Source organism: Medicago truncatula, chromosome 3 (genome assembly GCF_003473485.1).
Source record: "Medicago truncatula cultivar Jemalong A17 chromosome 3, MtrunA17r5.0-ANR, whole genome shotgun sequence".
Taxonomy (NCBI): Eukaryota; Viridiplantae; Streptophyta; class Magnoliopsida; order Fabales; family Fabaceae; genus Medicago; species Medicago truncatula.
In genome coordinates this window covers 9,845,760-9,872,883 of record NC_053044.1, presented here as the reverse complement: position 1 = coordinate 9,872,883, position 27,124 = coordinate 9,845,760, and the positions used below count along the sequence as shown (strand labels likewise).

At 32.8% G+C, this 27,124-nt stretch overlaps 3 protein-coding genes across 4 annotated transcripts; 2 read left to right on the top strand and 1 right to left on the bottom strand.

Annotated features, from left to right (window-relative positions):
* Positions 1 to 1,785: 1,785 nt before the first annotated feature.
* LOC11431056 (F-box protein SKIP23) lies at positions 1,786 to 3,795 on the top strand. Its single transcript, XM_003599113.3, has 2 exons — positions 1,786 to 3,029; positions 3,536 to 3,795. The coding sequence occupies exon 1, from the start codon at positions 1,874 to 1,876 to the stop codon at positions 3,005 to 3,007; it is 1,134 nt and encodes a 377-aa protein (XP_003599161.1). The 5' UTR covers positions 1,786 to 1,873; the 3' UTR covers positions 3,008 to 3,029; positions 3,536 to 3,795.
* Positions 3,796 to 15,616: 11,821 nt separating this feature from the next.
* Positions 15,617 to 19,942, top strand: LOC11419603 (zinc finger CCCH domain-containing protein 30). 2 transcript variants are annotated; one of them, XM_003599110.4, is made up of 2 exons: positions 15,617 to 15,886; positions 17,270 to 19,942. In XM_003599110.4, the coding sequence occupies exon 2, from the start codon at positions 17,281 to 17,283 to the stop codon at positions 19,474 to 19,476; it is 2,196 nt and encodes a 731-aa protein (XP_003599158.2). In that variant the 5' UTR covers positions 15,617 to 15,886; positions 17,270 to 17,280; the 3' UTR covers positions 19,477 to 19,942. The 2 variants fall into 2 exon arrangements, with proteins under 2 accessions (XP_003599158.2, XP_039688187.1); XM_039832253.1 differs by lacking the exon at positions 15,617 to 15,886 and adding an exon at positions 16,546 to 16,608.
* A 2,899-nt stretch (positions 19,943 to 22,841) lies between these two features.
* On the bottom strand, positions 22,842 to 24,190 carry LOC11438254 (small RNA-binding protein 11, chloroplastic). Its single transcript, XM_003599109.4, has 4 exons — positions 23,919 to 24,190; positions 23,529 to 23,597; positions 23,343 to 23,449; positions 22,842 to 23,260 (listed from the first exon to the last, which is right to left on the bottom strand). Exons 1-4 carry the CDS (start codon positions 24,028 to 24,030, stop codon positions 23,144 to 23,146), a joined length of 405 nt encoding a protein of 134 aa, XP_003599157.1. The 5' UTR covers positions 24,031 to 24,190; the 3' UTR covers positions 22,842 to 23,143.
* Between the last annotated feature and the right edge of the window lie 2,934 nt (positions 24,191 to 27,124).

Below are 27,124 nucleotides of genomic sequence, written 5' to 3'. Positions count from 1 at the left end.
CCGTTCATACAATCCCTGAAAACTCCAAAGAGGTATTTTTCTATGAAAGGCCAACGATGGAAAACTATGGTTGAAACTGAGGAAGAGGAGGAGAGGGTGGTGTCAGAAATTGTGGAGGGTTTGGAGGGTATTTATAGGGAGGGAGTGGTTGCATAGAGTGTATCTACACTTAATGCAGTCAAAAAACGTGTAAAACGTTTTTTGACTTGACGACCGTCCAAAACGTTTGAAACACGTTTTCTATGTGGTGCAGAAGAAACTGATGCAGTTCGGATTATATAATCTGGATCGTACATGGTTTCCAGAATATATAATCCAGAATAATACGATAATGGGTGGAAACAATGGGAAACTTGGCAATTTCTGTAGGGTGAGGGTTGGTTCATATTCTATAATCCGGAAAGTTTCAGCATTGGATTCTTTTGTGTGATTCACAATGCACCGACAATTTATGTGGTCCATAACGCGCAGATAAATCTGTAAATAGGGATCCCTATTTTCATTACAAGTAAACTACACCAGAATTCCCTGACTTTGATTCGAACACCAAGCTAGCGGAAGTCTACTACAACGGTGGAGAACCACCCCATTTGTTTAGGATTCGCAACGATGTCACCCTCTCCGGGCTGAAGGACCAGCTGGATCAAATCAACCGTCAACTCAACTACAGAGACACGAGGAGGGTGGTCGGTGTTGAATATCGATGTCCATTGTCCGACTCAGCCGGATCACTTCGGCTCAACCGGATGAAACTCACAAACGATGACGACATGATAACCACGTTCTCTGTCTTTGGTCAGCACAATACTAAAGGACTGATCGAGTTGGATGCTTCGTTGGTTAGGTATGTTGAACAAATTCTAAAAAGTTTGATCCGGCCCAGGAACTACAAGGAGATCAGGGCACTACTGGAGGGACCAGAGGAAGAAGTTAGTTTAGATTATCTGTGATAATGTGCTATGTTTTAATTAATCGCGTGTTTTATGTTGTTTTAATTACGTGTTAGTTGTATGTTGTTGAATTAAGTTGTTGCATTATGTTTTGAATAATATATATATTATTTAAACTTTCGTTATGTTCTAATTTACGTTAAAGATGTTCATTTAATCGATAAAATAACCAAATATATGCATTCCAGATTATGAAATCCGGATTCACATAGGGCGTAAGTGTATTTCATATTATTAAATACATAATACTCCAGCATAGGATTCTTTTGTATGGACTGATGTAGTATCAAAAGTAAGTATTTTTGTCATCGTCTCCATATGACTGATGCGATATTCTAAGCCATTCAACAATCGATATCGTTCTAAGTTATAGTTTGATTGGTTATTTATTTAAAACGATGGAAACTAAATTGCGAAGATAAAAATGAAGAGTAATAAGACGTAAAAACGTTGGAATTAGAGTTCCTTCGTTAAGCATCAAACATAACCTAATAATCACATATATGGATTCTAGCGTTTTACCGATATTATCACGTACCGCTTAACAAGACTATTCGTGCCCAAATAATCTTGTGAAATCAATTGTATTGTTCAATCGTTGATTTCCCAAACTATTAAGCAATCCAATAGTCGATCGTATCGTTTAATCGACGATTTCTCCATCTATTAAACGATCTGAAAGCTTTAAGTCCCGATACTTTGTGTGATTATCAAAACATTGATTCCATGTCTAGAACCATTGTTTTGATAGATGAATATTCTAAACATAGATTCAAAAGTACTTTTCAATAACAATTAGGAGGTTTTTTTTTTTTGCATAAGTAGATCATTTACAATTTACGTATCTTTGTCCCAAAAAACAAAATGTATCTCCTAAACAAACCCTAGCGAAGTTGTGCACGCCCAAACAAACCCTAGCATCCATGGCAGATTGGTCTCACCTTCCTTCAGAACTTCTTCAACTAATTTCACAAAAACTCGACACTGTACTTTGCCTCCTTCGCTTTCGTTCTGTATGTTCAACATGGCGTTCTTCTTCAATCCCTAACCACAAACACAAAAACTCTTCACCCTTGAACATTCCACAATTCCCAGAACCCAACTTTGACCCATTCAATATTCGTAATATTATAAAAAGCAAATATATTACCAGCCGCCTCATCACACACACCATCTTTCTCATCAAACCACCACAACACCAACCATCTCTCAACCCTTGGTTGATCAGAATCGGTCCTGATTTCAAAGGTAAAACTCAACTCTGGCATCCTTTCTCATCTGGACAAAATTTATCTTCAGATTTCAATAATGTGCTTGACTTTAACAAACTCTCGTTTCGAGTTCTCGGTTGCATGTCCTACTTCTACTTACACCACCTGATCGGAGGATATCAGAGTTCCTTTATCCATTGTGTTGCTGCCGTGTGTCGGGGGGAACAACCTCCTGTTGTCGTCACTTGTGGTGAGTTCACTCATTGTGATATCAATCAGGGGATGATGATGTTTCGTTGTGGGGACGATAGTTGGACTACCATCCCCAACATGTCAAACTCCCATGGAGGAAATGTTTGTGTTTTTAAAGGGCGGCCTTGTGTTGTAGACAAAACTGGTCGGACTTTCATGATTGGACCGGATTTAACCACTCATTTGATCGCTGAGCCGGTGTTTGGTGGGAAAAGTAAATTCTTGGTCGAGAGTAGTGAGTTTGAGTTGTTGCTGGTGGATAGATATGAAAATTATCGTGTTCCTGTATGGATTGATGTGTTTAGGCTTGATGAGAAAGAGAAAAGGTGGGTCAAGTTGGCGAATTTAGGAGATAAGGTTTTGTTCTTGGGGAATGGATATTCGTTTTCTGCTTCTGCTTCCGAGTTGGGTTTTGCCAATGGGAATTGTGTCATCTATAGTAAATCTTATGGCTTCCACGATCTTAATATCAGGAAATGTAAAATGAGTGTTTTTCACTTGGATCAAGGTCAGGCTTCACCTTTGTCGGATTATCCTGAATATTTCAAGTTGTTCTGGCCACCTCCAGAGTGGATTGCCAAGTTGTGTTCGTGAGTCAGAGGTGGTTGTTCCAAAGGTATTAAGAGAAGTTATGTTTCAACTTTCATGTCTTAGACTAAGTGATGCAGCTAGATTAACTGAGAAATCAGAAATTGAAGTTTTATAATCCGTGTTGGAGTCCATAATACTACTAGCCTTCTATGAATCAAGCAAACATTTTTTTATCCAGACAACATGTTTAGCATTGAACTCATAATTCTTAATTACATATTCAAATGAAAAGATGCTGGGAAAAGTGGTTGAATTTGGTTTGTTATGTTATGTTATTTTGATTTGATGTTGACCACTTGTATTATGAATAATTATGGTGCTGTAAATTTGAAACTTAGTTGATCGGATACACTTATATGTCTAACAATAACTCTTTTTGGGGTTTAATGTATAGTTGATCGGATACACTTATATCTATTTTGAAGTTTTCTTCATTGTGCATAAATCATATACTTATTATTTGGTGTGTAATTCTCACTATTTGGATCTTCTCATTTAGTTCTTAACAGAAACTTTTGCCACTTTATACAGGGGCGTGGCGTGGGAGGACACACCATTGGGTTCACGCACGAAACATGGCAATATGGTGAAATTGGCAAAAGTTTTATTTTTCCAACAAGACTTGTTATTTTGTTTCAATTCTGAATACTACTCATGTTTGATATTGGTTATTGATTCTCAGTCTTTATTTCTAATATTTTGATTTTCCTCACTACTTGGTAATGAAAAACAAACCCGGCTTTTCTTTCTTTTCTTACTATATTAGTATATATGGTTTCTGGCTTTTGTTATTGCTGCTGTTATTTTCTTATTATTACTGTCATCACTCTTCTTTTGTTCTTAGAATAAAGATAGTGAGCATGAGATTTGGCAATCAACATTCTGTTAGAACACTTGTGGTAGGCAGTAGAGAGAATAGTTTTCTCTCAAAAGAGGATCTTAGGCTCTTGTAGTTTGTATTTGGTTTCCTTACATCCATTTCCATTATTATTTTCTTAATTCAGTTCTGTCAATTGAAACTCTGGTTTATCAGAGAGATATTAAAGAAAAATAGGCTAAGAGTTTCTTAAGAGATGTTTAGATAGGATCCAATCTTGTTGTCTGATCTGCCTATTTTTCTTCTCTTTTTATTGATGTTAGAGTTTGTTTCATCATTTAGTAGAGGTTTGAACCTGGTAATAATCTCTTCACAGCTTATTTTGCACCATATATTGTGTATGATAAATTAGAAGGATAAAAGTGCCATTAAGCCTACCTTTTAGTAGACTCAGTTTCTACAAAATGATAGGCCATGTAATTTTGAAACGCCAAGTGTATGGTGAATATACATTAATAAACAGCAATAGACGTATGTAGAGATATATTGTCCATATGCACACCTTGCATTATGAGCTAATAAGTGGTCACAATTAAAATAAAAATAAAAATAAGTGGTTACAATTATGAAGGACTATCCCGAATTTCTTAACTCCAAACTCTGTCTAGATAATGCAATGTTCCGACAACTGAGTTAAGTTTACTCATATGCAATATGAACTCATGTGTTTGTTCAAATTTTATATAGATGTAATTTATATATGGTCAAACATTTGTACTAATATTGATATATTTACATCTGGACCAGTGTCTATGGATTTTGGTCAGATGATAATTTTGTAACTAATATAAATTACATAAATTAGTTAGTCAAAAAAAAAATATTAATTAATTGGTGGAATTAATTCATCGGTCACAATTTCGTTGAAGTCTTTTGTCGATTTTAAATACTCTTTGGACAGTGAGATACTACACACAATTATGTCATTTGGAAGCACTATAAATGGATTAGGACATTAAGGATAATAATAGAACAATAAAAGGGGGTGTAGCCCCACAATGGAATGGAACCCCTTAGAGGAAACTAAAATGAAAAGGTCCAAAAAATTTGAGGTCATTTTCCTTACAATGTATCCGAGATGCTTCTTTCTGCCACGATCCCACAAACAAATCTCACCCAGATAGAGTCATAGAAAGTGGGTTATATTGTGATACCCCAATCAATAAAATAAAATATGTGTTTCACTTTTTTTTTTTTTAAAAACCAAAATGAAATATAACTCAACAAAAGTGGCTCATCCTGCACAAGATGTGCTGAAAAGAACCATCCAAAAAGATTACAAAGTTATAAGTCTGTTGCCATAAAGCACAACCAAGAAAAACCAGAAGAAAAACTATTCCAATAAAGGGTTCCTCCACAAGTGGTTATAACTGAAAGAAGAAGTGAGTAGTTTACCTTTTAACCATAAAAATGACATAAACTTAAAGTACTCTAATAACTTAACCAAATCCTGAGTTGTGTTTCACTTCATATGGTTAATGAACTCAGTTGAAGACTAACTATATAAGAAAGTTCGAGTATTACTCAAAAAAAAAAAAATCGAGTTTAAATTCTAACTAAAAAAATTATTAATCGAACTAGAGCCGGTGAGCAGTTTGTGCAAACTAGGCTATGACATAGGCCTCAAAATTTGAAGGATCAAATATTTCCAAAATCATTAAATAGAAATGTTCAAGCACCTAAATTTTAATCAAATTTAAAATTTTGAACTTAATTATACGAGAAATGATATTTGTACAATCAATTTTCGACAACTTTTGAAACAACCATCTATCTCATACTCACATGTCTTTTTATTCTCTCTCTTCTTCTTTCTCTCTCCATTGTTTTTTTCCAATCACAAGAGGAGAAAAGTGGTTGTCACCAAAGTTGTCTAATATTATATGTACAAATATCAATCCTCTAATTATATCGATAAATCAATAATTTTTGAAGTCTTTAAGGTGTTTAAAGGTCTAATTTTTGCATATATCGATTTTGATGTCCAAAAAATTTAGGATTCAAAATTATAACTGACCATTAAAATGTCGGGTTATTAAGTAAATGGTCCCTGTAAATATTCATAATTTTGTTTTTAGTTCCTATAAAATTTTCCAACAGCATTTTTAGTCTCTATAAAATTTTCCATCAGCATTTTTAGTTCCTGTCAAAAGTCTTCATCAACATTTTTGGTCCCTTTATCATAGCTCCTTTCTCTTAAGAACTTGAGGATTAAGAAAAAAATACATAAAATTAACAGCAGTTATTTAAGTTATAGATTATAGATAGTGTCATATTGCATATTATATGCAGAGGACGGGGTTCGAACGTCGGACACTCCATTTTTTCACATTTAAATGTGTGAGCTCTAATCACTAAGCTACTTGATAAAAAAGAAAAGATACGGGCATATTTCAACATAAAAATATCGTTAGTGACATAGATTATTGAGAACTTGAGAATTAAGAAGAAAAAAATGTACACAAAATTAATAGCATTTATTTATATTCTAGACTAGATAGTGACATATTCCAACAAAAAAAAATCTTGTTAGTGACATAAATTATATGTTTTGTCTATTTCTTATTATTATATTATCAAGCATGATTCATTAACCAAACCATGGTGCTTTATCGTTTTCGTTTTCCCGCCTGCAAAGACTGAAAGATGCTTGTTTTGGCGTATTATAATATGCAAATACAATGCAATATTCTTTTCTTCATACGTCTTTTTCATTCCATTTAATTGCTTCTAAGTCTTTGAAGGAGACTTAGCTTTTAATTATGTTATGATAATATGATTAAGCATCAATTGTGGTCTGATTCTGACTCTCATTTAATTGGTTCGTAGTTGAAGATCAACTATTTATTTTACACTGAAGTTTAATAAAAATAAAAAATCTTGTAGTAATTTCTTAAAAGTTTGTGGCGTAATAGTATATTTTAATTAGATTTTAGTTACATGTAAGTGTAAATTTATTTACACTTACAATGTATCCTTTCAAGTTCTATTAAAACGGTTCATGGAGTAAACAACTATCAAAAAATGTTCTTTGCACGATAGCTTCAGATTCAATATACTGTTGATCAATAACAGTGCTATATTCGACGAGCCAATATATTTGTGAAATTGTAAAAGGAGGTGATTTTAGGATAAATATTCAATTAAGTCCTTTATCGGTGAGCCATATAAAATATACTGTTAGAATTTTCTTTTTTTGAACAAGTCAAAATGAAATATAACATTAACAACGATGTTTCATCTCGCACAAGGCGTGCAAAGAGAAACACCAAAAGCACTTACAAAGTCAAGTCATTGGTGCCAAAAAATAGAACACTGCAAAGAAGAAAACAGTAATAATAACAACATTACATCAAAACACTCATGCATGGTAAAGGGTGGCGCCACCAATCATGGACGCTGAAAACAAAAGATTGCATATTAAATTTTAGCCAAAAGTAAGTTTGCCTTTTAACCTTGTTTGCAATACTTTGTGAATCCAAGAATTTGCGATTAAAAACTCTGTTGTTCCGCTCCTTCCAGATAACCAAACACAAGCTAGTCAGATTATCCCGAGGAAAGAATGAGAAGAACGCGGTAACCCCGCAAGATGGCTGAACTGAAGAAGATGCTCCCGAGCCTCATATGGAACGACACAAGAGATACCGAGCCACCGGAAAACCAAAAACCACACGCTGCATAATGTGTCACAACCAAAGAACAAGTGATTTACAGTCTCTAGAGACCCGTAAACCCATACGCAAACATTGCCATCAAGTTGAAGGACTTATCGTCGCACCAAGTTATCTTTTGTGGGAAGTCAATCACGTAGAAGTCTCCAAGCAAACAGAGAGACCTTAAGCGGTATCAGCCTATGCCATACATCGTCAAACAGACCTCGATCAAGAGGATCTTTACCTTCGTGAGGAAATGGCAACGTGAAGCTCTTCTATTTCAGATGGTTACAAGCAAAAATATCAATTTTTATTTTTCAACTTTCATCACTAATGGGTTAATCTCATTCATTGTTTTACTCTTGTCCTTAAGTTTAAAGTCACAAACTAAAGATCTAAAAATAATAATTATAGTGGTGGTGGTGGTGGTTGTGGTGGTCGGTAGTAGTGGTGGTGGTAGTGGCGGTGGTGGTGGTGATAGTAGTAGTAGTAGTAGTAGTAATAGTAGTCGTGATGGTGGTGGTGGTGGTGGTGGTTGGTGGTGGTGGTGGTAGTGGTGGTGGTGGTAGTGGTAATGGTCGTAGTAGTAGTATAACTTTGTATATCCATTCTGTAGAAAAATATCATCTTATGTGTCACCAACTGGTAGTAGTAGTAGTAGCAGCAGCAGTGGTGGTGGTGGTGGTGGTAGTTGTTGTTGGTGGTGGTGATAGTCGTAGTAGTAGTAGTCGTGGTGGTGGTGGTGGAATGGTAGTTGTGGTGGTGGTAGTGGTAGTAGTAGTAGTAGTAATAGTATAAATTTGTATATCCATTTTATAGAATAATATCAGCTTATGTGTCACCAACTGGTAGTAGTTGTGGTGGTGGTGGTGGTGGTGGTGGTGGTAGTATAACTTTGTATATCCATTATGTAGAAAAATATCATCTTATGTGTCACCAACTGGTAGTAGTAGTAATAATAGTAGTAGTAGTCGTGGTAGTAGTGGTGGTGGTCGTGGTGGTAGTAGTTGGTGGTGGTGGTAGTGGTAGTATAACTTTGTTTTAAATTTGTATATAACTTTGTTATAACAAGAATGATTCATACATGTTTTCTAAGGTTTTGATGATAACAAAGTATTGAAGAACAATTGGAATACTAACATACGTTCAAGTGTACAAATCAAATAATGAATCTATCATTAAAGGATGAAAATATGAAGAACATCAGAAGGAACATGAGAAGTTTAGAAGACTATGGTAGAAGATCTAAAGGAAGCTCAACCAGAAGTCAATGTCCTTAGAAGAAGGATGACTCACAGAGCTGGAGAGTTATCTCAACATATTTCGTGGAGGACATCAGACTCAGAAGCTGATTGACATACTTTGATTTGAGGGACTCATAATCCATTTAAGTTTTTTCTTTGAGTTTTTTTGTCTTCTTCTGTCTACGTGTGCAAACAAACAAATGACCTCAAGAACAAAGAGAATGCAATAGATAATCCTTCTTTCAGCAAAAGAAATTCAAAATACTTTTCAACGGAATTATCCATATCAGGCAAAGCGCCAATGTTCTTGATTGAAGCTTCTCAACGACTCTATTTGCGTTGGCACTCTTCTCCAATGTCTCTCATTTCACTACCTATATAAGGAGCCGAATACCTGAAGAAGAAGTAATAAGACTTTTCTATTTTTCTGTGTCATTACTTTGTCAAATCAAATAGCGCAAAACACATAGGATTTTAGCTTTGAAATTCATATCTTAGAAATCCTAAGGAGTCTGTTCATTTTTTCAATTTACACTACCATTGTTAAATTCAATGTAAGAATAAATTAACTTGTTTACAATTGTGTAAACAATTAGAAAGTCTCTCGCCTGCGTGCATGAGCATATAAGTCTTTTGGTGAAACCTTGTCTCTTGGAGTTGTCCTCGAGCAAGGGAAAGTCTTAAGCAATGTACTTAAGCAAAGGGAAGTCTCTTGGAGTTGTCCTTAAGCAATTTGTAATCTAGAGCGATTATAGTGAAATCTCTCTCTCTCTCTCTCTCTCTCTCTCTCTCTCTCTCTCTCTCTCTCTCTCTCTCTCTCTCTCTCTCTCTCTCTCTCTCTCTCTCTCTCTCTCTCTCTCTCTCTCTCTCTCTCTCTCTCTCTCTCTCTCTCTCTCTCTCTCTCTCTCTCTCTCTCTCTCTCTCTCTCTCTCTCTCTCTCTCTCTCTCTCTCTCTCTCTCTCTCTCTCTCTCTCTCTCTCTCTCTCTCTCTCTCTCTCTCTCTCTCTCTCTCTCTCTCTCTCTCTCTCTCTACTCTCTCTCTCCTCTCCTCTCTCTCTCTCTCTCTTCAATAGTGCAGTGTGTTATAGTGGCTAATATTCTTTTTACCAAGTATAATGTTCTAGGTTCAACTATAAGCCATTTTCCCTTTTTTTATTTCCACTATTTTTTATTAGAAAAAGACATCCTGCATGCTAGAAGTTAAAATTCATAAAACATATAATATAAATGTTAAAAGATCCTTAAATAACATTATATCATAAAATCCTTGAAAAAAACATTATATCATAAAAATATTTAATTTTTTTGGTTACATAAAAATATTTAGGCAAATTCTATGGTACACCCAATAAATTTTGGTGTATCGGTACACCAAGTCGTAAAATAAATAATAAATGAGTTGTTTTTTTGAAGAAAAATAATTATTTTATATCATTGACAACTAAGATAATTAAATTTTATATATCAAAAGCTTCGACGAAATAATAAAATTTAATTTTTAAGAATTTTTATTACTCATAACAATGAATATTAATTATTTTTTATGACCAAATGTAAATTTTGTAATATGATCCTTATAAACAATGAAATGATTGTTTTTCTTATGAAATGATGTTTTCTAAAATATAAATATTGACAAATACCTTTTTATTTCATTAAAGTGATCTTTTAATTTATATATTTTGTGAAACAAGAGTACCAGTCCACTCAAAATTGTGAGGGTACCATAGAAGTTCCCAAATATTTAATTGTATAAACACTATATTTTTTAGGTGCAAAAATACTATATTCTTTATTAAATAAAAATATATTTCATTATTGTACTTGATTATAAGTATATTTTCTTAAACCAATTTTTTTTTTCACTATATTGTATAAGTATCCTTAAACCAATTTTTTTTTTTCAAGAAATTTTCGTTTTTGTTTGGCTTATTAGGGGGTAAATCAAAACAAACAAAAAAATTACAAGGGGGTAAATCAAAAAAATAATGTTACAGGGGGAAACCCAGAAATGACATATATTACAGGGAGTAAAGACCTATTAACCCTATTAAATATGTGGAAGAAATTATAAAAAAATTCTGGAGCGTGGCTTTTTTGATGTAGCATGGCTGAAGCAGGTTTCATTAAATGTTTTAATATTTGTTTGGAGCTCCTTCGCAACAAATTATCTACCAAAGACAATCTTATCCGTAGGAGATCTCTTCATCATGACCACATTTTTAAAGGAACCATGATTATTAATAAATTAATAAACATGAGGATGATCACTCGAGAAGTCCTAGCTCAAGTACACAACTGATAAAAATATCGAAATTAAGTCGGATGTTTTTAGTTCGAACCTCAATATCTCCATTTATGTGTGTCAATTTATAACGGTTTTATTATTTGATCTATATATTTTATAACGGTTTTATCATTTTGTCTATCTATAAAAAAAATATGAAAATGTATAAGTTTTTTTCTTCTTATAATCAATACTTTGAGTAGTAAATAGTAGTAGTATAAATATATTTTTGATTTCCTCTCCAAAAATATACTATAATTTTATTTGATTTGATTACAATGCAAACACTTGCATGTTTCAAAGGTTAAAATCTCTTTTATTTGTGTCATCATATAAATATATATTTTTATTTAAATATAAATAAATATATAACCACGTGCAGATATATTTTTATTTTTTTTTTGAAAATATTTGTGAGCTTAGCTCAGTTGGTTTGGACAATGCATAATATATGCAAGGTATGAGGTTCAACCCGCAGCCACCACAAAAAAAAAATATAATTTTTTGAAAGAACCAATTGAATTTAAATCCTTTTATATGAGATAATCAAAATCTCAAACATTTTAAATGTGGAGAATTGAGTGTTTCAAGGGTTTGAATCTTTGCACCCTGTATATACATAGTATGTAATGTCTCTACAATGAACAATTGAAATATCTTTTAATCATTTCAAATAAAACATTTATTTTATGTGACAAATCAAACATTTTTACTTTTAATCATTTCAAATAAAACATTTATTTTATGTGACAAATCAAACATTTTTACTCCCCTATTCTTTGGAGATTACTTTTAATCTTACATAAGTATAATCAACAGTTTCCATGAGTTTAGCTCATTTGATAAGGGATAATGTACAATTTGTGCAGGGGTTGGGGTTCGAAACCCGAACACCCCACTTATTCATCTTAAAGATGAATTTCTCTAACCACTAGGCTACTTGACAAAAAAAAGAATCAACAAAATGAGAATAATTTTTTTTTTTGACAAAACAAAATGAGAATAACTTGATGAGTGAAGATTTAATTAGGTCATTCACAATTTTTTAATGGTCTAATTTAATTATCAATAAAAAATACTACGGGTGTGTTTGTTTCAAGTTTATGAAATTTATTCATAGGAATAACATTCCTTGGAATATAAAGATGAGAATTTTATTCCTAAGGAATTTAGGAAAAATATGTTTGGTTAGCTTTATAATATTCCTAGGAACCATAAAAATAGGGATCATAATAAGTAAACTATTTATGAATTTATTTCCATCTCCATGGGAACTTTATTCCCACCTTTTTCCTTAGGAAATTTTTTCTATTCCCAGGAATATTTTATACCCGGGAATAAAATTTAGTAAACTTGTAACAAACATAAGTATATACATTCCTATCATTTTATTCCCGGGAATCAACAATTATAACTTGAAACAAACACACCCGTAGGTATATACATTCCTATCATTTTATTCCCGAGAATCAACATCAAAGTAGTCAGAGCTAGAGAAACATTAGAGACTATTTTATTTTTTTTTGAGCAAACATCATAGACTAATTTGAATTTTATTATCCTTGTGATTAAATTGTGTTGCGAGAAAATTATGAAAGATAAAATTAAGTCATTACTTTCAACTAATTAATATTTGCAATCAATCTAATTAATAATTCGAATCAATTTAATGGCTGATTAATTATACAATCAATTTAATTTCGTTTTTTTGGCCTTCAATATCCATTTGCATTGTCACATCTCTATAAATAGCATCCCTTAACACAAGAAAAAGTATAGAAGCAAACACGACAACAAAACGCAAAATCAAACGTCGCACAAGACGACGAACAACACAATGCCGCATTTAGACAACGAAATCATAAAAAACACAAAAGGAAAAACTTGATAGATGTGAAAACCACTTATTTTGATTGAAAAAAAGGGGAAAAAAAGATGTAGAGGGTGATTATATGTCAAAAATAATCTAAAACCACTCCTCCTCGATGAACGAAGGGAAAATTTAGAGAGAAGTTAGAGTTTCTCCCACTAAAAAACTAGGGCCGGCTAACACACAATTTTTTTTTTTTGGAGAAGCTAAAATGGAATTGTATAACAAACCAAAAACGGTTCCCAAGCACAAGGCGTGCCTAGGAAGCCACTACAGAGTTACAACGTCTGCTGCACACAAAAGCAAAAAATAGAAAATTAGCCAATGCTCAGACAAGCTAAAGGGCATGACCACCACCTCTGAGTGCCATACACAAACATGACATTTTTAGCCTTCAGCCACCCTAGAGATAACAGTTTGACTTTGTCTAACAGACGTGGAATCGGGGTTACAATATTATTGAACAAACGGTTGTTACGTTCACTCCACACAACCCAAGTACACAAAAGCCAAATAAATTGCATGAACGAGCGTTTAACATTACCGCCACCTGTCATATGAATAAACTGCAGCAGATGATTGGAAATATTATTAGAATCCACCCCAACAAAACCAATCCACTCGCACACCTGTTGCCATAAAGAAGCAAACACAGTACACGTAAGAAAAAGATGTTCTGCTGTCTTCAAAAATTATAATTTGAATTTTATTATCATATGATTAAATTGTGTCGCGAGAAAATTATAAAAGATAAAATTAAGTCATTACTTTCAACTAATTAATATTTGCAATCAATCTAATTAATAATTTGAATCAATTTAATGGCTGATTAATTATACAATCAATTTAATTTCGTTTTTTTGGGCCTTCAATATCCATTTGCATTACCACATCTCTATAAATAGCATCCCTTAACACAAGAAAAAGTATAGAAGCAATTAACAGAAAAATCAAGTGGTAGAAGTTCAAAGGAAGAAGACAAAGAAAACATCATTTGTGGTATGTTTCATAAATTCATCTATGTTGTTTACTCGTACCATGAAGCTTTATTTTCCTTCTGGTTGGTGCTACGCTCACTTTGTTAATTTTTATTGCTAATTCTTGTGTATATTAATACTATTCTTGTTTTTCTTTTTGAAGAATTTAATACTATTATTGTTGTTTTTTGGCACTTATACACTTATTATATTATCATTATTTATTCAATCTAAAACTTTTTTTTATTACATAAAGGGCCAAAGTCCGACAATTTGACAGTCCTTATTTTATATAATCAACATTTTCCTGATCGCAAATCGCATCGATCAATTATTTATTTTCTTTAAATTTAGGTTTTTTTGCTCTTTTTTTATTTTTTATTTTTTTTAGATAGACGAAATGACAAAATCATTATAAACTCACACACACATCTGAAGGTATCAGATTCGAACATCGGTTATGACATCCAGCCTAACAATTTCGACATTTTGCCAGTTGAACTAAGACTTTAGAATTTTTTGCTCGTTTTCTTTAGCTCCTAATTTGGTCTTCATATTTTTTTAACAATTATCAAATATTAGTAGCGATTAGTGATTACATCAAACATATTATTTATTGATTTGATCACTACAATTTACAAATTTTAAAGTTTAAAATTTATGACTATGTCAAATCTTTTACTCCCAATGCATAATATAAATATTTCTTTTTTCAAAAAATAAAATAAAATAACCGATTGGATCAAAATCTATATTATGGAATAATCAAAATTGCTCTTAACCATTTCCTTCAAATTAAAAACACAATTATTGATCTAAAAGAGATAAAAAAGAATAAGTTGTTCTCGATAATAATTAAACATTTCTTTCAAAATTTACTTTATCAAGATCAAAATCACTCTTTGAAGAAAAAACCGCAAAAAGGAATAAGTTGTCGACTTTATTGACTAAGATCAAAATCACTCTTGGAAAAAAAATCGCAAAAAGGAATAAGTTGTTCTTGATAATAATTAAAAATAGATAATTCAAACATAAAAAAACTAAATTTTTATTTTAAAAAAAAAACATAAAAACTATTTTAAACAATTTCTTATCCGATCAATGACATACTTTACTCTTTTTCTCTTATATCATTCAAACAACTATCATCTACAATCATTTTTAGAATTTTTATTTTTTTAAACAAATTATGTCATTGTATCAAAACTATTTTCAATAAAGAGGGGTCGAATTGTTCTTTTCTAATTTATTGTAAGATCAAATCATTCTTTTTCTAATATTAATATGGATACTAATTTTGGTAACATCAAATTATTCTCTTTTTAGTCATTGTAAAATCCAATCATACTTTTAATAATTCCATTCAATTAAATATTTAATTATTAACAATTTTATAAAAGGAAACATACCCCTAATTTTGGTGACACATTCATTCGATTTGACTCCACAATTGACCACACTACCTTTTAACCTCACCTTCCAAATGGTACTTTCCGATTGGCGGATTCTAAATCTCAAATTCAATTCCACTTAATAATCTCAATAAAATCCACCACCTTCAACCGGTTCAACCCGCTTTTATTTTCTTCAAAACACTTTCTTCCCAGTTTTCTCTCTTACCGTCTCTCCCGGTTTCCCAGTTGACCCACTCACGACTTCATTTGGACTTCATTTCACTCTCATTTTCATTTCATTTCATTTCACTTTCTTCCAAAACCTTTTTTTTAAATTCACTCTAAATTCTTCTTCTTCATTTCAATTTCATTTCATTTCAATTTCAAAAACGTTACTCTCTTTCTCTCTCTCTCTCTCTGCATGATTCCTCGTTTCTATCAATGGAAGCTCTGAAATGAATCTCTTCTTCACCAGATCTTGTTTTCTTCTTCCGATTCACTCTTCAACATTTTCCATTCAGATTTTTTCTTCTACTTCATTGATTTTGAACCCGATCTTCTTCACAAACACTCGTAATTGGTGAGTTCTTCACTCTGTAATTGATTTTCTCACGATCTGAAATTTTTTAGTTTGAAAATTATCACCGATCGTGTATATAAATGTTCATAGCATTTTATTTTGTTAATCATTTTATTATTTTTCGGTTTTTTTTTTTTATATTTTTAAACTAATTTTATGCGTTGAATTATATGTATTTATTAATTTTTTCAGTTTTTTCTGTTCTATTAATTTACTCGTAGAACTGATTTTGTGATTTTGCAATAATTTAGTAAAAAAATAGTAGTTGAAATAGAAATAAAAGAAATTTCTAAAATCAAGTGACACTGTTTTTGTCAAAAAAAATTGATCATTGTTTAGTTATTTTTTCTATGTTTTTTTTTATTAATTGAGTTATTTTATGAATTTACTATGATTCAATGAATTTTCTTGATATATAAAATTGATGCGATAAATACTAAGGGAATAAGAATCATGCGTATCTGTTTTCTTTTTAATTTAATTAATATTTTAGTTGACGAGGTTTAACTTTAATTATTCTTTTTGATATGATTCTTGATTTTGTTCAGATCTATTTCGTTGCGTAAGGAATCATGTGTTTTGTGTGTGCTTATTCGATTTTTTTGGAATATTTACTTGCCTAAGTTTTTATATATAGTACTATTTACGTTGTTGGTTGTGTGTAACTATGTTCTGCTTTTGTTTAGTACCACTTTTATGTTTTAAGTTTTCATATTGATGAGGTATGATTAGTAACATGTTGAATGGTTTTTGTTTTTATCATGTTTAGTTGGTGTGTGGTGTGTTTGAGTTTCATAATATCTATGTTATTTGTACTTGCAATGTTCATGCTAAGGTTACTTCTATTTTGGGTCATCTACTATAGCATAGGTTTTTGATTTCATTGTGTACTAGGCTGGTGTTAGTGTTAGTGCTTCATGAATGTAATTATAAAGTATAGATTCTATTTGAAATCCTTCTTGTAATCATGCGAGACTTCTGTTATATTGGCGTAATACTTGGTTAGTGATCTGTCTTGTAATCATGAGAGTAATCATGAGACAACTTTAATAATTATATAATTATATTGGCGTAATACTCGCCAGTGATCTGTCTTGTAATCATTTGACGACTTTAATTATTATATTGGCGAAATACTCGGCTAGTGATCTTTCTTGTAATCATTTGACGACTTTTGTTTTATTGGCGTAATACTTGGGTAGTGATCTGTCTTGTAATCATTTGACAACTTTAGTTATATTTGCGTAATACCCGTCTAGTGTTTAAACGGTAGATTCATCTTTTTGTTTTTGTGTCGTTACTTCTTTTGGTGAATTTACTAACTTTTTGTTTGTCGTTACTTCTTTTGGTCACTTATTTATATTCATTATCATTTATTTTCAGTTAATTGAAGGATGTGCGGTGGACCTGACAAATCAAAATCTATTGCAACGTCATCATCTTCCTCTTCATCTGCGGCTGAAGGTTCAAATACTGTCGAAGACATGAAAAATCTAACTGTTCGTACTGATGATTCTTTTTCCAGCTTACTTGAACATGCTTCTAACAATGATTTTGAAGATTTCAAGGTAGCTCTAGATAGTGATGCTTCACTTATTAATGAAGTTGGCTTCTGGTATGTCCGTCAAAAGGGATCTAACCAAATTGTTCTTGAGCACCGAACCCCTTTAATGGTGGCTGCTTCCTATGGGAGTATTGATATTCTAAAGCTTATACTCTCATATCCCGAGGCTGATGTTAATTTCTCCTGTGGAACTGATAAAAGCACTGCTCTTCACTGTGCTGCCTCAAGTGGTTCAGTTAATGCTGTTGATGCTATAAAATTGCTTTTATCAGCTGGTGCTGATATCAATTCTGTGGATGCTAATGGGAAACGCCCTGTGGATGTTATCGTTGTTCCTATTGTTGTTCCTCATAAGCTCGAAGGTGTTAAAACAATTCTTGAAGAACTTCTCTCAGACAGTGCTTCTGAAGGATCTGTGGATGATTGCTCTCTTCCCCTGTCTCTTATTTCATCGAGTCCTGGTTCATCTGCCCCTTTATCATCTGCTGAAAATGGATCTCCATCCTCTCCTGTGGCTCCCAAGTTTACAGATACAGCTGTTAATTCTACATCAGAAAAGAAAGAGTATCCAGTTGACCCATCTCTTCCTGACATAAAAAACAGCATGTATGCCACAGATGAATTCCGCATGTATTCATTCAAGGTTCGTCCTTGTTCTCGTGCATACTCTCATGATTGGACTGAGTGTCCTTTTGTGCATCCTGGAGAGAATGCTCGAAGGAGAGACCCTAGAAAGTTTCACTACAGCTGTGTGCCATGCCCTGATTTTAGGAAAGGGGCTTGCCGACGTTCGGATATGTGTGAATATGCTCATGGAGTATTCGAGTGCTGGCTACACCCAGCTCAGTATCGGACAAGGCTGTGCAAAGACGGTATGGGTTGTAACCGAAGGGTGTGCTTCTTCGCTCACTCACCTGAAGAGCTGCGTCCGCTGTATGTGTCCACTGGTTCTGCTGTTCCTTCACCCCGATCAGCTGCTTCTACTGCTAATGTCATGGACATGGCTGCTGCTATGAGCCTTTTCCCTGGTTCACCATCATCAATCTCTTTGATGTCTCAATCACCCTTTGCACAGCCTCCTCTATCTCCATCTGCAAATGGCAATAATGCTTGGCCACAGCCCAATGTGCCAGCTCTTCATTTACCAGGAAGCATTAATCAAACTAGTCGTTTGAGATCTTCTCTTAGTGCCCGTGATATGCCACACGACGACTTCAACAATATGTTGCAAGACTTTGATGGGCAGCAGCAGATACTAAATGACTTGAGCTGTTTCTCACAGCCCCGTCCTGGTGCTATTTCAGTTGGTCGATCTGGCCGCCCTAAAACACTAACTCCCTCAAATCTGGATGATCTTTTTTGTGCTGAGATTGCTTCATCTCCTAGGTATTCCGACCCCGCTGCGGCTTCTGTATTTTCCCCAACACACAAATCTGCTGTCTTCAACCAGTTTCAACAGCTTCAAAGCTCCTTATCACCCATCAACACAAATGTCATGTCTCCTACAAACGTAGAGCATCCCCTGTTCCACCAGGCTTCATATGGTCTCTCTTCTCCTGGAAGGATGTCACCAAGAAGTATGGAAGCCCTATCTCCAATGAGTTCTCGGCTGTCAGCTTTTGCTCAGCGTGAGAAACAACAGCAGCAGCAGCAACAGCTGCGTAGCCTCAGCTCAAGAGAACTCGGTGCTAACAATCCTCTCTCAGCTGTTGGGTCCCCTGTTAACTCCTGGTCCAAGTGGGGATCATCCCCTATTGGAAAAGCTGATTGGTCGGTAAATCCAAATGACTTCGGTCAAACACAGAGATCAACTTCTTTTGAGCATGGAAACAATGGAGAAGAGCCTGATGTAGGTTGGGTCCATTCCCTTGTCAAGGATCCCACACCTGAGAAGAAAGAGAAGCTTGCAGGTTCCGGCCCAATTCCATCCGTTGAAAAGAATCCCAATCCTCAAGCGGACGGCATTGATCACTCTGTTTTGGGAGCTTGGCTCGAGCAACTGCAGCTGGATCAACTTGTAGTCTAGTCATTCAATTTGACCCTTTTGCTACATTCTTGCTGTCATAGTTATTTAATTTAATTTCTTAAGGTGCATATTCTTTTGGTGAATTTAAGCCCCCCCGAAACATGGAAGGAGGTTGGCTGCAAAGTTCCTGAAGGATAATCGTTTTTTTCATTCCCTTTAATTTTTGTTATTCATTATTTCACATTTTACCTAAAACTTCAGGGAGTGAGATAAAGAACTCTTTCTCTCTGAACTGTTTATGTTGTCTACTAGAAAAAAAAATCCTGTAAGAGGTAAGGTATTCTTCCAAAACAGGATTCTTTTTCTTATCATTTTACTTCATTAGTTTCTAAGTTCCTTTTCCTACATTGTATAAGATTCTGTCAGTACATTTATGTTGCTTATGTAGGAAGTGGGACTGAGTTTCTTATGAAGGAATTTATGAGTTATTGAATATTTATTGCAAGCTATATTTTAGAATACAGTATACTTTCTTCTTATGTTATTATTTTTTTAAGTGTATTGTGTTGTGTTATTATTATAAGCTTTGTTAAACTCTGATCATTTTCAAATTCAAAACAATGTTTAGTTCAAAGGCAAAGCTGAGTTGTGCTGATTATTGAGATTCAAAGCTATGGTTATTTTTCTTTCTGAAAACAGTTTATTATTCTACCAACAATTAATTTTAGTGCGTGCTTAATTCATTTGTTATGGATCACCCTGGATGACATTTTATTGCAGTTTTGTGGACTATCTAGTAAGAACTAAGATGATTAAGGGAGTGTTTGGATTGAGGGTTTAGGAGGGGAGGGGAGGGTTTGATTTTCTTTTTTAAATTACCGACTATATAACATCATGATTTTCTAAAATAAATTAAGTGTGATTTGAGTATTATATGATTGTTTATCATGTTAATATGTTAACTTTTTACAAAATATTTCATAGTGTCTGTAATTTAAAAATGAAAATCAAACCCTCCCTTCCCCTATTAAACCCTCAATCCAAACATACCCTAAGAGTTTTCAAATCGGTGAACGCATTTCAATTTTCATTAGTTTTAAGAATTAAGTGTGATCGCATTTATCTTGACTTTGCTTTTATTTAGTTTTGACTAATACAATTAAGAATTATCAGATGGTGATGGGATTTAATTTTCATTTGTTTTAAGAATTAAGATGATTGTTTTTCTTTACAAAATCAAAATGATATTGCTGTTTATAAGATTTGTTGATATTGATTTGTAAACATCTACAGAACATGTATACTTCTACAATAAACTCAATTCTACATATTAATATTTAAACTCGGAATTACAAATTCCACTTATTAACATGTGATTCTAACATCTTTGGATAAGATCTTTAGATTTATCAATCATAACTTCCATTTACGCAAAACCTATAAAAAATTACACTATCGTTTTTCTTTAAATCCGATCGTCGATTTATTTCAAAGATTGAGCAATCCACAGATCAGATGGACCAATTCTCCTTGGCTATTGTATTACAATTTTGTAGACTAAAAAAATCATGTCGACCTGTGCCCCGTGCAGTAGTGCCATAAAAGTGGGTAGGTGGATTTTTATTGGCCCAAACTAGAGCAATGGCTGAGTTTTTCTTGTTCTAGATTTGGCTGCAGGTGTGGGACATGTGGCTAGATTTCAAGGATATATGACCGTTGCTTGTTAGGAAGTAAAGATTGCATTAAATATTGTGTTGACGTATATGGGACCAAACCTTTGTTAAAGACACTCACAAGTGTTGATGAATGTGAATACAGATTTTGATGTGACTATTTTATGTAGAGTGTGTGTATAAAATTTTACCATTTGTACCATTGTTGTGGTCCCATTGAGATTAATGGGATCTTATATCATTTTCAGACTTCAATAATATCAGAATTTGGCTTTATCTTTTGTCCAGAGGAGAATTTATGAAAATTTAAAACAATGTAGTTCGAATTGATGAATTTCTGAGGATTATCCAGATAGGTAGGTAGTGGGAAGTTTGGACCATTTGGATTCAGAATTGGAGTAACTTATTCCATCACGTGCATTATAATTTTTCAAACGTTTGTAGACTATTTTTTATAGTATTTTATTGATTGAAATCACGTGACTTTGAGGACATCAAAAGAAAACTGCAAACACAAGCTTGATGGTCCAAGTAGGATTAACAAATGAATATACAGCACATAATTGTTAAAATCAAATAGTTTGGATTTTCGTCTCTCTTGTGATGGTCCAAGGAGGGGGTAATATCATAAGAGTTGTGTTATTTGAACAATCATTTGTTGAACAACTTATGGGACAACCATATATTTAAAAAGAAAAGTAGGTATTGACACGAAAACCAAAACAATAGGGAGAGAAAGTAAAAACATAATATGAGTGTAAGAGAGAAAGTTGTCACAAATATTATCAGAAAATGATTGTACAAATATCATTTCTCATATCATAATATGTGACAAATATGTGTACCTACGCAAGTTGTAGGTTCAGTGGTCCATTCTAGTTGGAAAATATTGTAGAATAAACAATCAAGTCAAGGGGTGGTAGATTAAGGGAGCACCCACCCACCAAGTTCACACATTTGGAAACAACTAAACTTGAGTCAAATGACATCTCATCTCAAGACCAGGTAGATTAGGCGAAGGTGTCCTCGACCATCAACAAGAGACTATATGTGTGTTTGAAACCTCGTCTAGATCGCTTCTGACGCGCAGCCATCCATAAACTACTATTTATAGCTTCACCAAATTCACGTCCAAAACAGCCTTGGGAGGAGGGAAAGAAAATCCGAACGTACATCCAAACAAGTGCAAATTCTCACTAAGGTGTAGTGTAGACATCATTGAAATTAGTCTTGCCTCTTCCAACAAGACATTTTTCATACATACGGCCATAATCAAACACCCAAAGCATATTTTAGGGACTTCAACTATCTAGCAATTGTGGCAGACCTTAATGGTAACGAAAACAAACAAACTTGTTGGACAGAAAAACATAAACCACCGCAACATTGAACACACCGGAGAATATTCGAAAGAAACAATATTTTGTTTTCATAAAAAATGTGTGTCTGTGTGTTGTGTAAGGATCAACTGTCTCCAATCTATGTTGGCAGTGTAGGCTTTTTAGAAATAGATAACAAGTTCCTAACCTTTTTTCTTATCATATCAATCATTAAAACTCACACTGCCATCTTCAATCTAAAGTTGTGTAAATCAAAACTGTCATATAAAGGATGGAGTAACTCATGTTTTCGAGTGCATGTTCTAATTTGATTTCTAGAGGCAAATCAAATTGTAAGGTCTGGTTTCGCACTTACTCATAACACGGAATCTCGTCAGATCAAGCTGAAACTAAATACCTTAGCTTAAATCAGTTCTAAAAATCAAGTTCTCAAAATTAATCTTGAATACCCCATCCTGGACAGACTCGTATACATTGGATTGGGAAAATGAATCTGAAATCCAAAAATATGATTGAGATAGATAATAACTAGACTGTTTGTGCAAAAGCACTCCTCATTGATTGATGTGACTGTGCATCGTACATGTATTCATTGGTTGATCAAAATATGAAACTTGTACAATAACATTATCAACCAGCAGCGCTCAGATGAGAAATGGCTCCTTCCCTCCTTAGGTTCGGCGTCGTCTTACCTTGTAGGTCTGCCTCTTTACTTCATTCCATATGCACATCTTCGTTATCAACCTCTGTATTTTTAGTTGCCTGCTTTATTTTATTTTTTTGCTCGTTAGGTGGATCCATGTCTACATATAAGACACGTCCGTGTAATATCTGCAGAAAGAGTTGATTCATTTTCTGAATTTCGTAGTTCACTGAGGCTATGTTTGGATACTTTAGGTTTGTAGGTTCTAACCTTTCCATTCATGCCAATTTGTGCCTTGCGGGCTTCTTCCTCCTCAGCAAAAGTCACATATCCAAAACCTTTGCATCTTTTCTTGGCTTTATTCAATACTATATCAGCTGGAAAAATGAAATGATTCATGAATGAGTGTTTTAATCTGAGAGGTTTTGGGCTTGTGACGACAATATAAACATCTACCTTTGACAACATTTCCGTATTGAGAAAAAGCTTCAGCTAATTTCTCCTCTGTAGTAGAAAAGGCTAAACCTGCATCAAGATTAAGGTCACGTCATCAGCAAAATTGTTAAGTTGGGGCCATTTTTCTCTTTTTGAAAGAACAACACAGCAGCACTACTAAAAACTAGATATGTTGAAACAACAACTGTAGCAGCAGCAATGCCCAGGTATACTTCAGCCCTGCAGAAACCCTTCCTTCTGCTCCTAAATATCCCTCAGGTTCCAACACCAAGGATCAAGTAATCTCGGATTTGGGTGGCTAAAAATATCTAATCTAGTTTTATATCAATCATAATTGAAGAAATCAAAGGTAATTCAAATCTGAAGACAATAAAAAAAATCAATATGTACCTTTAACAAAAATCTTGGAAGTGATTCTACGAAGGAAGAGATGTCGAAAAACAGAAGTGCAGGGTTTTGAGTGAGAGAGCAAGCTTGAAGAAATTCCTCCAAGTGTTGCCATGAGAATAGAAGAAGAAGGAATCTGAATCTAATCTTTTTTACTTACTTCTCTTCCTGCTTGCGATTTGCGATTCTCGTGTTGCCGTTTCTTGCTTCATTCTCTTTCTTCAGGTTTGCGATTTGCGATTTTGTTGCAGCTTCACTCTTCATTCAATAATAATAATAATTAATAATTACTTTTTAGATGGTTTATTTGTTTATTTATATATTTATTTATTATTAAATTGAGTATTTAGGTAACAAATATTAGATGAAATTTTAGAGAAAAAATTGGGACTTTGATGTTAGAACTTTGTTATCTTTTAAAACATTAAATGAGGATGTTTTCTTCATTTTGTATGACCAAAATGATATATGTAGGAACATGAAAAACCTTTCTCAAAGTCAAAATTCCTTTGATTGATTTCTCTTCTCCAAATTATATTTTGAATAGTGATAGAGGATTCTTGGACCATCATAAGTATTTTATGATAGAATCTTAAAGCATATGATCATGAATTTTCTTCTTTGATCATTCTCCGATCAATATCATAAATGAATGACTTAATAAATAATTCATTCATGAATTGATTTCTCTTTAAAGCTGATTCTAATCATTTTGATGAAATGATGAGAATAATTTCTTGTGTAATATGCATCCTCATCATGAGAACATTCTTTCATCGGAGTTGATAATGTTCTCTTCTATATGGGATGACAATACATTCTCGGTTAATTAATCTTTATTTATTTTGTTGATGATTGCACACAATGTTTCTTTCCATTGAGTATCTTTGATATGTTTTAGTTTAGGCATGCATGTAATCATGAAGGTACATTCAATCATTCTTTTGAATGAAACTTTTGTACATTTTCCTTAAACTCTTTTTAGAAGCTATTTGAAGATAATTCCTATCAAATTTTAATCATTTATTCCTCGAATCTTTAAGGCTTTGATGAAAACCATGTGGTGATGAGGATGTGTCAATTGATCATAAAATTTATCTTCTTGTTAAATCTTCAATCAACACTTATTTGATTCAAACAATATTCTTTTTATATTTTCTTTGAGCTTGTGATATTACTGTTTTGGTATTCTTCCAATGAGTATATATATGCACTTGTAAGAGACTTCTTTCTTGTCAACTTTTGTAAAAAGACTTAGTGTTTATTCCATAAAGTTTGTTATCATTAAAACATTCATAGATGTGTATAACAAAAAATGTAAGAATGTTCATAGATATGAAATTAAGCTCCCCCTAAACACGTGCAAGAGTTTAATTCTTATCATTCTAATTAAACTCCCCCTAAACATATGCAAGAGGTTAATTCTTTACATTCTTCATTTTGATCAAATCCATCTTGGATTTTTCTCCCCATCCTATGTTACTCTCTCATCACATATATCTCTCCCCATTTTGGCATCTATTAAAATTTTTTGAGTATGATATATAAAAAAAGTGAAGTACAGATGTGGGAAGAAACAACAAAAATATATTGCACATAAGAATCATGGTTTCTTGCGAAGTCATATTCTCTTATCAAACATAATCAAGCATGTATCATGATTAATATGCATTTCAGTTTATCGTTTCAATAATGACAACTATGATCAATTGATCATTTTCAACAATTTTTTAAAACGAGAGAAAATAATTCATTAGTGGAAGCGATGAAATCAGAGTCATTTGACACAATGTCAAAATTATTTCTCTCTTCAAAGTTTTCCATGTTGAAGATTTTTCTAAATATTTTCAATAGGTAAACATCTTTAAATGAATATGCAATATCATTTTCTCATTATAATAGAAATCAACTACATGTATTTAGAATTTGGAAAACACACATGTTCATAATCAAGTATGTGTTTAAACTTATCTGTAAGTGTGCTTGTGTGAGTTCTCTTAGGTACTTATCTTTCAAGTTTTCATGCTTAAAAGAGATTCTAAACACATAAGATGAGTTTGAAGAGAAGTATTCATGCAACATATTTATGCACAAACATATACTCGTATGTCATTGATGTTTATATCTCTATTTTTGTCTCCAAATTTTGAAGTGCAACAAGGTAGACATTCAACAATGATTAAACAAAATATTCATGCCAAGAACATGCTCAATATTAGTTTAGGAACAAAATATGTAAATCCCGTTTTAGATCAATTTTGAATTTATTGTTAATTTATTAAAAATTCACACAATTATTCTCTTGTTAAATATGTTTTTATTTTATTTTATTTTGTTGAAATCCTATCAACGATAAAACTCAATTAAAATATTCATATTGAAATACATCGAATATGATTTTTAGATAAGTCATCAAAAATCAATTCATGAAAATACATATGTAAGAATAACATATGACATATATTGTATTATCGAAATCATGATATTTTGACATTTTTCTTGTTCTAAATCTCATGTCTATCATCCATTATGATTAAGAGACTAACTCATGGAGTTTTAGCGTATTAATGATCAGGGATGCGTTTTCTATAAAAGATATAGAAAGACATTTACATAACAAGATATTGATTAATAATGCAATCAATATACATTTAAAGTTTTGCCTAAAAAATATGAACTTACACAAGTGTTAATTCATTAGGCTTATACATGCAAATTTTAATTGATCTTTGTGATGAAAACATTCTCAACATCATAAAAAGTTCAAGAACAAATGATGTGTTTCTTTTGAAAATCTTTGAAAGATAAATCCTAAATTAGGATCCATTTAAAAACATGTTTGGAGAATGAAATTTTCATAATACATATTAACATATTTGCAAAAACCATTTTCAAAATATATCACTTAAGAATCAGGAAATGAATATGTTAATGAGTAAACTAGAACAAAATTTATGAACATCATCAAATTTTATACGGTTATGAAATTTTATAATTAATGTATTTTTATGATCTAATTCTAAGGCATATCATGATATGTCATCTTAGGAACAAAGATTAGATGAACCATTAAAAGTAAGAATGATTCAAGTTGCATTTTACAACAAGAACTTATTTAGAAATGCATTTTAAGAATATTATAATGATTTCATTAAGAATAGAGACAGATGAATTTTGTCGAAATGATGTTGAATCATTTATCATTCATA